Source organism: Otolemur garnettii, unplaced genomic scaffold, assembly GCF_000181295.1.
Source record: "Otolemur garnettii isolate 467f Iridium unplaced genomic scaffold, OtoGar3 scaffold00082, whole genome shotgun sequence".
In the NCBI taxonomy this organism is placed as follows: domain Eukaryota; kingdom Metazoa; phylum Chordata; class Mammalia; order Primates; family Galagidae; genus Otolemur; species Otolemur garnettii.
The window spans coordinates 6,077,908-6,091,275 of NW_003852477.1; the positions used below are offsets into that span (position 1 = coordinate 6,077,908).

Genomic DNA, 13,368 nt, shown 5'->3' on the forward strand with positions numbered 1-13,368 from the left:
AAAAAAAAAAAACCATTCTTGACACTATCATACCTCATTTACTTACATTAATAGGATTTTAATACTGTTGGACTAGTTTTTATTGTCTTCCTTGGTGTTTTTGTCTGTTTTATTTAGTACTATTTTCTTGCCTTCTTATTTTTGATCCAGTTAACAACAAGATTTGTTGAAAAAAACTTTTCTTTTTACTATTAATTTGCCTTTAAAAATTTTTTTTTCCTTTTTGAGTTGGGTGGTCTCCCTATTTGCCCAGATTGGCCTTGAACTCCTGGATTCAAGCAGTCCTCCTACCTCAGACTCCCAAGTAGTTGGAGTGTAGGCATGTGTCATGGTGCTTGGCTGTCCCATTGAATTGCCTTTGTACCTTTGATGAAAATCAGTTGACCATATATGTATGTGTTTATATGACTGTTTTCTGTCCTCTTGATCTATTTTATCTCTTTTCACCAATATAAAACTATTTTAATTATTGTAGCTTATTGCTGAGTAGTATCTTGAAATTAGGTAGGGTAAGTCCTCCGACTTTGTTCTTTTGAATGATCATTTTAGTTATTCTTGGTCCTTTGCATTATTGTTTATATACAACCAGCTTGTTAATTTCTACAAAAAAGGCCACCAGTATTTTGAGTGAGATTGCTTTGAGTCTATGGATCTTTTTTGGTAGAATTGACATGTTAACATGTGGATTCTTCTAATTCATGAACATTCACTAAATATTTTTGTTTATATTTTGACTTTTGTGTAAGCATTCAAGCAAACATACTTGTGTTTGCTTTTCTCCCTTATGTTGCACAAGTAATGCCATACTGTGCTACTTTTATACCTTTCTGTTTTTGTTTTTATTTATTTTGAGAGAGATTCTCACTTCGTCGCTTTTGGTAGAGTGCTATGGCCTCATAACTCACAGCAACCTCAGTTTTTTGGGCTCAAACAATCTTCTTGCCTCAGCCACCCTAGTAAAAACTGGGACTACAGATGCCCACCACAATCCCTGGCTATTTTTTTTTTTTTAGAGATGGGATCTCACACTTGCTCAGGCTGGTCTTAAACTCATGAGCTCAGGCAATCCACCCACCTTTGCCTTCCTGAGTGCTAGGATTACAGATGTGAGCCACCACACCCGCAACACCTTGGTGTTTTTAGATAATATTATTTTGGAGTTTGTCCTATGTTTGAGGAGCTCTCTTTTTTGTTTTTTTTATAGTGGTATGAATGTATCATGATTTACTTAATTTTTTTTCACTTAAGATTTACTTAATATTTAATATACAGAATTTAATGGCATGAAAAGGAAGCATAAAATACTATCCAATAAATTAAAAAATATAAATAATTTTAATTTTATACTGTGGCTCATTAATAGAGAGGGTTGTAACATTTATTTTATTTATTTATCTTTTGAGACAAAGTCTAAAGCTCTTGCACTGGTTAGAGTGCCATGGCATTACAGCTCATAGCAACCTCAAAACTCTTGGGCTTAAGCGATTTGCTTGCCTCAGCCTCCCAAGTAGCTGGGACTATAGGCACCCACCACAGCACCAGCTATTATTTTGTTGTTGTTGCAGTTGTCATCGTTCTAGCTGGCCCAAGCCAGGTCTGAATCCACCAGCCTTGGTGTATGTAGCTGGCATCCTACCTACTGAGCTATGGGCACTGCCCAGTTATAACATTTATGGAGTGTCGGTATGAAGCACTATGTTAAATTTTTTTGTATGCATTATTTAATTTTAAATATATTCTTTGAAGTAAAGATACTAATTTTCCCATTTTACCTTGTGTTTATTATGAACTTGCTACTGAAAATACAGTCCTCAGAATATCAGCATTACCTAATAGCTTGTTAGAAAAGCAGAATCTTGGCTTGGCGCCTATAGATCAGCAGCTGGGGCGCCAGCCATATACACCAGAGCTGGCAGGTTTGAATCCAGCCTGGGCCTGCCAAACAAAAATGACAACTACAACCAAAAAATAGCCGGGTGTTGTGGCAGGCGCCTGTAGTCCCAGCTACTTGGGAGGCTGAGGCAAGAGAATTGCTTAAGCCCAAGAGTTTGAGGTTGCTGTGAGCTGTGATGCCACAGCACTCTACTCAGGGTGACAAAATGAGACCAGAATCTTAGGCCCCAACTCACACTGAATTGGAGCCTGAATTTTAACAAGATTCCTAGATGATTTATACGTACATTAAACTAGGGGTCCTGCCCTCTGGGGCAGGTACCCGTATTTACATTTTATAGATATGAAGACTGAGCTCTGAAAAGATTCAACTGGTCCCAGACCATACCTAGTAAATTATGGATCAAGGTTTGAACTCATGTTCATCTGATTCCAGAGCCGGCGGTCTAAACCTTCACATATCCTGCTTGTCATAGAAAATAGAGGGGAAACCAGCCTAAGTAAGAGTGAGACCTCATTCCTAAAGAAAAAAAATTGGCTAGGCACTATGGCAGGCGCCTACAGTGCCAGCTACTCAGGAGGCTGAGGCAGGAGGATCACTTGAACCCAAGAGTATGAGGTTGCTATGAGCTATGATGCCATGGCACTCAAAGTAAGACTCTGTCTAAAATAAATAAATAAAGAGTAAAAATACTTCGTAGGCTAAAAGAACCAACAAAACTTTAGGCTTCAAGATAATTTGGAGATTTTTCTTGTCTAACGTTTTCATTGTCTAGTAACTAGTTAAGGAAAGGGGTATGGAGAGGTTTTGTGATTTACATTAAATTAACACAAATAGAGGGTGTCCAGACCAGTTGTAGATCTTATGCCTTCTGATTTCCTGTCCTTTTTCTGTAGCATGGAGAGGGAACTCAAAGGAGAAGAAACTTGTGTACCTTCCTTGATGAACCAGTAATCCCTCTCACCACTCCAGATTTCCTACTGATTTTGGTGTCTGTTGTATACCACTTGGAACTTATGATAGTATAATTTCTCTTAGAAAGCTAGATAACAATGGAAAGTCCATAGCATTCCTCCTCCCTCCTGTTCTAGAGGGGAGAAAATACTCTTGTGTAAACATTTTGAAAGTAGGTAATTAGCTTTATGTTAGTATTTTTCTTACTAAAATGAGTGATTTTCAAGTGCTTATTTTATGTTTTAATTTTGTCTTAAGGATACTGTTGCTTCTTTTAATATATTTTCCTTTTGCCTAGGTGCTGTCTGGAGGATGGAGGAACAGACGTGTGGCATCAACATCAATGAACAGAGAATCCTCTAGGTCTCATGCAGTCTTTACCATTATAATAGAGTCCATGGAGAAAAGCAATGAGATTGTGAATATACGGACCTCCCTGCTCAATCTGGTAGATTTAGCAGGATCTGAAAGGCAAAAAGATACCCATGCAGAAGGGATGAGGTTGAAGGTAAGAGTGAAATTATACTCTTCAATCTGTGTGTGAATTCTTCCCAAAAGTCAGTTTGGCCATGTGACACATAGTGGCATTTTGGGTCAAGGAAGGACTGTGTATATGATGGTGGTCCCATAAGACACAGTCTAGATGTGTAGGAGGCCATACCATTTAGATTTTATAAGTACACTCTATAATGTCTGTACAATGATGACATTGTTTAGTGATGCATTATTCCCAAGGTATCCCTGTCATTAAGCGATGTATGAGTGTACCAAACTGAGAGTTGTAAAGGTTGCAAATAATTGAGATTGTTTCTATCTGAAAAGAACAGAAATTTTTGTTATGGGATAGGTATAGTAAACATAAATGGAGTAGGGCAAATCTGACAATAGCAAGAATGTTTAAATTTATGCCAGAGGGGATAATAGTACAGGAGACAGCAGAGGTTACAGGAAAAAGAATGTGACATGGTCTGCTTAGAGAGAGGGAAGTGTGGAAAAGAAGTAGTTCTTAAGTTGTTGCTTTAAAGGATTTTGGTGGAGGGAGAGGGATAGGAAATACATGCTGGGAAGGGGGACATCTCAGGGATTATTTTGGGTGCAGAATGAGTGTTAACATTTGGCATTTCAGCATGGGTCACTGAATTGGTTGACTAGAGAGGCAAGTAGGTCCCAATCATCAAGGACCAGGAGTGGCAGGCCACATTTGGACTCTGCTTAACACTGGGATACACTTAAAAATTTTGAGCAAATGAATGATTTCATGAAGTAAGTCAGAACCATTTGGTATAAAAACAAAACCATCTGATCCACCACTATCAGATTCAAGAGGGGAGAGCCTAATGAGAAAGACAGGTTATGCTGTTAATATAGCTCAGGAGCCAAGGGTTAAGGACCTAGTCCTAGCTTAAGGTATTAGCAAAGGGACCAAAGGTTCAATGTGGTATATCGTCAATATGTATGTATGTATTGTAATATGAATTGACAATAAAATTTGTATAGTTTTAGATACACATGGGTTAGGGCAGAAGAGTTAGTAGTGGTGAGGAAGAGAGAAGCTTTTTGCATTAAATGTGAGGATTTGGGCCTCCTGAACTCTTGGACAGTTTCAGGCAATCTAAAGCTCATGCTTCCATTGAAATAGGCAGCATAGGCTCGGCGCCTATAGCTCAACCGGCTAAGGCGCCAGCCACGTACACCTAAGGTGGCGGGTTCGAATCCCCAGCCCGGACCCGCCAAACAACAATGACGGCTACAACCAAAAAATAGCCGGGCGTTGTGGCAGGCGCCTGTGGTCCCAGCTACTTGCGAGGCGGAGGCAGGAGACTCGCTTGAGCCCAGGAGTTGGAGGTTGCTGCGAGCTGTAATGCCACGGCACTCTACCCAGGGGGACAGCTTGAGGCTCTGTCTCAAAAAAAAAAAAAGAAATAGGCAGCATAATAAAAATAGGGAAAGCTGCTTAAAGAACATATGCCAATCCTGTTGTAAAGCGCTTTACGTATATTAACTCATTTAGCCTTCCGAACAACTCTTGAGAAGTAGGTGCTTTTATCCTTTCTATTTTATAGGTTAAGAAATTAAAGTAAATTGTCCAAAATCATATGGCTAATAAGGGTAGAGCTGATATTCAAACCAAAGTAGTCCAGCTCTGCAGATCGTACTCTCAACCATGCCACAAAACAACCTTTCTGAATTACTGTATAATAACACATAGTGGTAACTCTGAATTCAGCACATCTTGTACTTTTTACTTTTTTTTTTTTATATTTCCATCACTATAGACCCAGTTATCAAAATATGCTACCTGCAGCAAAAATCCAATGTAACATATTTAACCCTAACATTTTTCTTTTCTCCCTAAACTACTGTCTTAGAGGGGTTTTATTATCCTTTACAGAATTAGACTGAATATTCTGTTATAAGAAGTTCATCAGTGACTTTGGGTTATTAGTTACCATACTCTTAAACTGTTTAGCATAATTATACCCTTCCTCCCCTTTATTTTGTTCTGGTCTTTATCTCTACCTGCAAGTTATCTTTAAACTATTACAATCATGATGTGGCATTAATATTTTTTTCTTTGCATGATTTTTGTGTTTGTCTTCTAACGGTAAAATTATACTGTACATCAAATAGGAAAAGGTTAGGGGATAGTTGAGGACATTTTCATTGCTAAAAAGTTAGTTGTTCTTTATTAACATTGGCCCTGACTTGCCTTTCCATCCAAAATTATCACTCAGCTAGATACATTTTCATTCAAAACACCAAAAAGTAACCAGTACACCTAACCTTTGTCCTTATTCCCAACATTTTAGGAAGCAGGTAACATAAACCGATCACTGAGCTGCCTGGGCCAAGTGATTACTGCCCTTGTCGATGTGGGGAATGGAAAACAGAGACATGTGTGCTACAGAGACTCTAAACTTACCTTCTTACTACGGGTAAAGTAGATCTTTGGGCTCTTGGGCTCTTTTGGTTATGCTCACTAAGGTTGATGGTGGGGCAATTGCTCAGCCTTAGTAGCAAAGGAATACATTTTCTTTGCTTAAAAAGATCTTGTAATTTCTCACGTGAAAATGTGCACCATTCATATCACAGGACTCCCTTGGAGGTAACGCCAAAACAGCCATAATTGCAAATGTTCATCCTGGATCTAGGTGTTTTGGGGAAACCCTATCAACACTTAATTTTGCTCAAAGAGCCAAGCTGATTAAAAACAAGGTAAAATATTTTTGAGTATATTTTATTAAATAAATTAGAAAATATTTAAGGTTGCAGTCAGCCATTTTTGTAATTGCTCTAATATTGACATTAACTTTTTTTCTCTGTAAAAGTTATTTTACCGTATGCAATATTTCTGTTTCATTGTTCATAGCCTTTTATATCATACATGAAATTAAAAAACCTACCTAGGTTAGATCTTATGGTTGTTATTATTTAGTAGTTTTATATTAAGGGAAGGCAAAGTTTTTACTTTGTAATTGAGTTGGAAAGCAATTACTTTAAAGCATGCAGCAGAGATGTGTGTGTGTCTGTGTGCACCTGCCTGCGTGTTTGGTGGAGAGGGAACCCTGTACATGTGAGAGTAATTTGAAAACATTGACAAACTTTGTCTTTCAAGTGGTCCACAGCTCTAATCTGAGGATATAGGTTAAAAATAGTGTTTTTTCAATTCTCTCACTCAACAATTAACACAGAAGGCTCTATGACCTGTGGTCACCAAAAAGTATATGGGAATATCTCTGTTCCACAACCCAATCAGTCAGTCAGTTCTGAGGTGGACATCAACCAGGTGTTCTCCAATTAAATTCCAGTTCTCATACTATCTACCTGGTAATAGTGTCAGGTCCCACAGGTTGAGGGCTCAGTCCTCCCAAACAATCCCCTACTTCTAATGCCAATTCCCATCCCCAGATTGTTTTACTATATACCTATGCTTCAGACCAGGCTATAAATTGGGCTTCCTATGACCCCCTCTTTAGGTTAATTTGCTAGAGTGGCTCATAGGACTCACGAAAACATACTTACTGGTTTATTATAAAGGATATGGCAAAGAATACAATGAAGAGTTGCATAGGGTGAGGTATGGGTAGTGGTGCGAAGCTCCCTGCCCTCTCCAGACACACCACCCTCTAGGAACCTCCACGTATTCAGCTATCTGAAACCTCCAAGCCAGTCCTTTTGGGTTTCTATGGAGGCTTCATTACTAGGCACAATTCATTAAACCATTGGCTGTTGATGATCAGCTTAATAGTCAGCCTTGCTCTTTCCTGAAACCGGCCCCCATCCTGAAGCTGCCTAGTGACTGCCAGCTACCAATCAACTTATTAGCAGGCAAAAAGACATTTATCATTTTAGAGAGTCCAAGGATTTTAGCCAAAAAACAGGGCTAAGATCAAATATATATTTCATAATATCATATCTAAGATTTCCCCATTTTACTTGATATTCAAGAACTTTGATACTGGTGTACACCAGTGGTGAGTAAACTTTTTTTTTTTTTTTTTTTTTTTTTTTTTGAGAGTCTTACGTTGTCGTCCTTGGTAGGGTGTCATGGCATCATTGCTCACAGCAACCTCAAACTCTTGGGCTTAAGTGATTCTCTTGCATACAGGTGCCTGCCACAATAGGCATCTGCCACACAGTGCCTGTCTATGGGGTCTTGTTCTTGCTCAGGCTGGTTTTGAACCTGTGAGCTCAGGCAATCTATCGACCTTGGCCTCCCAAGTGCTGGGATTACAGATGTGAGCCACTGTACCTGGCCAGTAAACTTTTCTTATAAAGAACCAGATGGTGGCGGCACCTGTAGCTCAATGGGTAGGGTGCCAGCCACATACACGGAGGCTGGCAGGTTTGAACCCAGCCCGGGCCAGCTAAAGCAACAATGACAACTACAAAAAAAAAAAGAAAGAAAGAAAGTAGCTGGGCATTGTGGTGGGTGCTTGTAGTACCGGCTACTTGGGAGTCTGAGGCAAGAGAATAGCTTAAGCCCAAGAGTTTGAGGTTGCTGTGAGCTGTGATTCCATGGCAGTCTACCAACGTAAGTGAGACTGTCTCAAACAAACAAAAAAAGAACCAGATGGTAAATATTTTTTGCATTTTGGGTCACATGATCCATCTCAATTATTCAATTTGTATTTGTAGTGAGAAAGCAGCCATAGACAAATGAGATTAAATATAATAACAATGTAAACAAATGGCTGTGCTCTAGTGCAGCTTGATTCAAAAAACAGGCAGCGTTTGGCCCATCGGCAGCATTTTGTCAACCCTTGGTGCAGACTGTTAAATGACCAAGGAGTTGTCTACTTATTCTGGAGAGGCAGAGACCCTTGGTTCTAGACAAAAGAATTATAATGCCATAAATTGGTAGATTAATTTCTTCCATCTTTCAAGGGAGAAATTGATCTTTTTTACCCCCTAAAGTAGACCCCTTAAATCATCTGATCATAGAGTAAAGAGGTCCATGTTGCCTCTTTCCTTCCATACATGAGAAGAATATAGGTCTAGTGGTTACTCATTTTACTTCCTTGGATTATGATACTTCCTCTGGGGTATGAGTGATATGAGGAGGAAAAATCATTAGAATTTTCTGGCCCTATGTCTCTTGAGACTTACTAAAAGTCTTTGGAGAGTAGAGAACTGCAGTGATAATTAGAATTATGATGTCACCAATGTGACAGTGATATCAGAAACACAGTAGTGCCTCATAATGAGCCTAGCCATAAGTGTCAGAAGCAACTGGACATGGCTTCTTAACATACAAAACAACAAAACCAGGAGCCTATCCTAGTCTCTGCAATGGTGAGTCCCCCTGCTGGAGCCTTTCAGTGGAGAGTGCCAAGGTATCTGGGGCTTGTTTAAGGATGATCTATCTAAATCTTTCCCAAGGAGCAGGCTGGGCCTACGACAAGAACACAGGGAGGGCATCTTGGGGCTGTCAGAGGGTGTTTTCTCCTCACTGAGTCTTAGGTGCTCACCTGTTGGCACTTTTTATTAGCCTCTTGGTGTTGTGGGTCTTCTTTAAAATTTATTATTTTAATTAATAAACTTTATTTTTGGCTCGGCACCTGTGGCTCAAACGGCTAAGGCGCTAGCCACATACACCTAAGGTGGCAGGTTCAAATCCAGCCCGGGCCGCCAAACAACAATGACGGCTGCAACCAAAAAAAATGGCTGGTGTTGTGGCGGGGTTGTGGCGGGTGCCTGTGGTCCCAGCTACTTGGGAGGCTGAGGCAGGAGACTCACTTGAGCCCAGGAGTTGGAGGTTGCTGTGAGCTGTGATGCCATGGCACTCTACCCAGGGGGACAGCTTGAGGCTCTGTCTCAAAAAAAAAAAAAAAAGAAAGAAAGAAAAGAAAAGAAAATGAAGATATCATTTAGAGTGGGGGAAAAGATCCAACCCCTCCTACCAGGAGAGCTGGTAAAAAATAAAGTGTTTGCTCTTCTCCATTGGGAGAATAGAGTGACGCTGTCGTTCTCACGGGGAAGGAAGTATTAGATGAACACACTCCGATCCTAAGGGAGACCCAGCCTAAAGGCCCAGGGCTAGTCAAGAAAGGTAGGAAGAAAGTAGGATCTTAGAGGGGGAGAGCCTGGCTGGTGCTGGTCTCTCTCTGGAGGTAGAGGAAAAGGAAGCATCTTCCGTACTCCAGCACACTGTGATTCCCATGGACTTTGGACTGTGAGATGGAAGTGAGGTTTTCTTTCCTGTTCATCACTAAATCATACCAACAAATGTCAACACAGGACTATCCCACTCTAAAGGCATTCTGTTGATGCTTTTTAAAAAATTCTTGAACAGGCAGTGGTAAATGAAGACACCCAAGGAAATGTGATCCAGCTCCAAGCTGAAGTGAAGAGGCTGAAAGAACAGCTGGCCCAGCTTACTTCAGGGCGGACACCACCAGAAAGCTTTCTGACCAGAGGTAGGAAGTGCACAATGTCTTTATCTTAGAGGAGACTGTACAAATATAAGCACCCTCCAATGATAAATAGTCACCACAGGATAACGCTACCCAGATTTTTCTGCAAGTACAGGCAGTCCCTGAGTTAGAATGAGATAGGTTCTGTAGATTTGTTCTTAAGTTAAATTTGTATGTAAGTTGGAACAGATACATTTACATATTACCTATCATAGCCCCATTCATAAGTGTGAAGTGCATTATCAGTTGGGTGTTTATAATTCAGGGACTTAACTGTTAAATGAGTACTCATTAAGTGTGAGTTGTACATAAGTTGGATTATTTATGACTCAGACTGTATCCTTCTGTTTACTTCTTTCTGTTTATTTCACCTGCACCTATAAGAACATAGTATGTTGTTTATAATCAGATAATAGATAACCATAGACACTGAGCTCTATGAGATATGGTGGAGGGGAGATAAAATAATTTTGAATAGGCCTGAAGTGTTGGCTTACCCCTGTAATCCCAGCATTTTGGGAAGCCGAGGCAGGAGGATCATTTGAAGTCAAAAGTTTGAGACTAGCCTGAATAACATAGTGAGACCCTGTCTGTACAAAAAAAGTAAAAATTAGGTGGGCATGGCACCACGAACCTATACTCTTAGCTATTCAGGAGGCTGAGGCAGATGATCGCTTGAGCCCAGGAATTCAAGGTTACAGTGAGTTATGGCCGGGCCTCTGCATTCTAGCCTGGGCAATAAAGCGCAACACTGTCTTTAAATATATATATATATATATATATTTTCCCAAAAAAGTGCTAAAAGAAGAGTAATTTCATTTATATATACTTCTTAAATTCATAGTATGTGTAATCTATATATGTTTACTAAAATAAACATTTTAATAATTTAGTAAACATATATAGATTAGCATGACAGAGACTTACTTTTATTAAAGAATAGCTAGTGGAGAATGAATTACTTTGAAATACATAAAACCAAGAGGGTGAATTATATCTCAGGGGATCCCCCTGCCTGGGACTCTTCCAGTAGTTTTTTTTAGATCCACTTCTAATTCTGTCATACCATTTATAATGTATAATATATATTAACTAAATAAAGAGAAACTTATTTTTCTTTGAAGGACAAGCTGTTATGTAGAATGGGCTAATTTGAAATCCACAATCTGCTGATGATGGTCTGGTCGTTTTAGATTAGTTGAAAGCAGTTAAAGGCTGTTTTAGCTCATCTCTTGGTTTTAAAATTTGAGAAATAATTATTTTTTCCCTTTCATTTCTTACTGGATTGATTACAGACAAAGAGAAGACTGATTACATGAAATATTTCCAGGAGGCAATGCTATTCTTTAAGAAATCTGAACAGGAAAAGAAGGTAGGAAAACTGAGTTAGTAATAAGGGGGATTCAAGTTATTTTAGGCTTTTACTATGTGGTTTTTGTTGCCCTATTGAGTGAAATAAATGGCAGCAGCTCAATAAGGAAAGTAAAGGAAGATTGTGTGCCATTAAGATTAAATTTTCTCTGTTCTCTTTTAATGTTCTCTCTGTTAGCAGTGTCCCTTTAAGATTAAAGCAGTATTTGTTGCTGGGCTTGTGAAATTTTAGGGAGGCTGAATTACTTTTCATGTTTAACCAAATTATGAATTTCTTAAGTCTCTAATAGAAAAAATTACCCAATTAGAAGACCTCAACCTCAAAAAGGAAAAATTTATTCAATCAAATAAAATGATTGTGAAATTCCGAGAGGATCAAATAATACGCCTGGAAAAGCTCCACAAGGAATCCCGGGGCAGCTTTCTGGCTGAGGAGCAGGATCGTTTGCTCTCAGAATTAAGGGATGAGATTCAAACTCTGCGAGAACAAGTGAGTACATGGCATTTGTAGTATTTCTAAAAATAAAAGAAGTTCAAAGGAAATATAAATTTGTCACAAAATACTTATTCTTTAATATAATGGAAATTGATTTATATGAATTCAGCAGACAGTGTGACTGTAAGATTCCTTTTCCCCCCTTATCGAGGCAGTTAAAGGGAAGAGAAGGGAAAAGGGAAGAAGTTGTGGTAATATCACTACATAGCACTCAACCCCAGCAGGCCAAGTGAAAATTCACCATAATGGGAAGTTGGGGTTATCTGAATCTCTAGTCTCTTTATAGAATTTGAGCCTTTAAAATTGTTGTTGTTACAGATGTTCTTCCTTTTCCCTAGGGAGGATGGATAGGTAAAGCAGGCACAGTGTGGGGGACTAACTCCAAAGCTGTCACCAGCTTTTTGCGTACCTTCTGGAGTTTTTAAAGCATATTCAAACTAATCATGGATAGATATTTTTACTTTTATTTCTCTTGCACACATTTCTGCACCTTGCTCTTTTAGCTAATAGAAGGCAATTCAATCTTGATCAGTAGTTTTCCATATTCTTTTTGGTATGTTGATTGAACCAATCTCCTTTGCAGGAAGAGTTAGCCCTAATGTACATAACGTACACCTTTGTGCTTATCTCCTTAGCAACCTGGGTGAAAGTTTCAAGGGTGTGGACTCCAACTTAGAATTGCAGAGTTGTAGGATATTCATACTTTCAATCTTTTTTTTTCTTTTTTTGAGACAGAACCTCAAGCTGTCACCCTGGGTAGAGTGCTGTGTCATCATAGCTACCTCCAACTCCTGGGCTTGAGCAATTCTCCTGCCTCCACCCCTCAAGTAGCTGGGACTATAGGCACCCACCACAACGCCCAGATATTTTTTGGTTGCATTATTGTTTGGCGGGCCCAGGCTGGATTCGAACCCGCCAGCTTAGGTGTATGTGCCTGGCGCCTTAGCCGCTTGAGCCACAGGCGCCGAGCCCATACTTTCACTCTCGATCACAAATACCAAGTTGCTTTCCATAATGGTGGCAGCAGGATATACCAGTAGTGTGTGCACATTCCTGAACTTTTCTAATGGCTTCTTAGAGGGACAGATTTACAAAGGAAATACCTGTGAATATATAATGCTTGGAACTCTTCTATGTTATAGATAGAACACCACCCCAGAGTTGCAAAGTATGCCATGGAAAATCATTCCCTCCGGGAGGAGAATAGAAGACTGCGACTATTAGACCCCGTGAAAATAGCCCAAGAAATGGATGCCCAGACCATTGCAAAACTGGAAAAAGCTTTCACTGAAGTCTGTGACACAGAGAAAAATGATAAAAGTAAGAAATGATTGGTGTATGCATGCCTTGTAAAAAGAGCCTTTTATTTTATTTTTCTAGAGACATGAGTTTTGTTTTGTCACCTCAGTTGGAGTGCAGTGGCACAGCCATAGCTTTGGCCTCCCAGAGATTATAGGTCTAACCTGGCCAGAAGGGGTTGTTTAAAATGCATTTGTAGGGCCTTGTAGTCAAGGTCTTCATTATAGCCTTCAGACGGGCTGCACTAATTTCTTATGTACATGCTTATTCTTTTGTGGTATAAAAAGGCATTTACTAAATGTTTTTTTCTCAAAAACCAAAGAGTAGTAACCTGTGTAGGCTAATAGACAGAGCAAGAAAATACCCACATTGCCTCTATTTTATTGACAAAAAGATCTATTCAGTTCTTACCTTCAATTATTATTGTTATTATTATT

General features: G+C 39.4%; 1 protein-coding gene across 1 annotated transcript in view; it reads left to right on the plus strand.

The window, feature by feature from the left end:
- KIF15 (kinesin family member 15) overlaps positions 1-13,368 on the plus strand; it is an 85,058-nt gene that overhangs the window by 23,059 nt on the left and 48,631 nt on the right. The window contains 7 exon segments of the mRNA XM_012808000.2: positions 3,147-3,356; positions 5,659-5,784; positions 5,942-6,064; positions 9,645-9,768; positions 11,061-11,137; positions 11,417-11,626; positions 12,775-12,954. Coding sequence (XP_012663454.1) covers positions 3,147-3,356; positions 5,659-5,784; positions 5,942-6,064; positions 9,645-9,768; positions 11,061-11,137; positions 11,417-11,626; positions 12,775-12,954 — 1,050 coding nt within the window.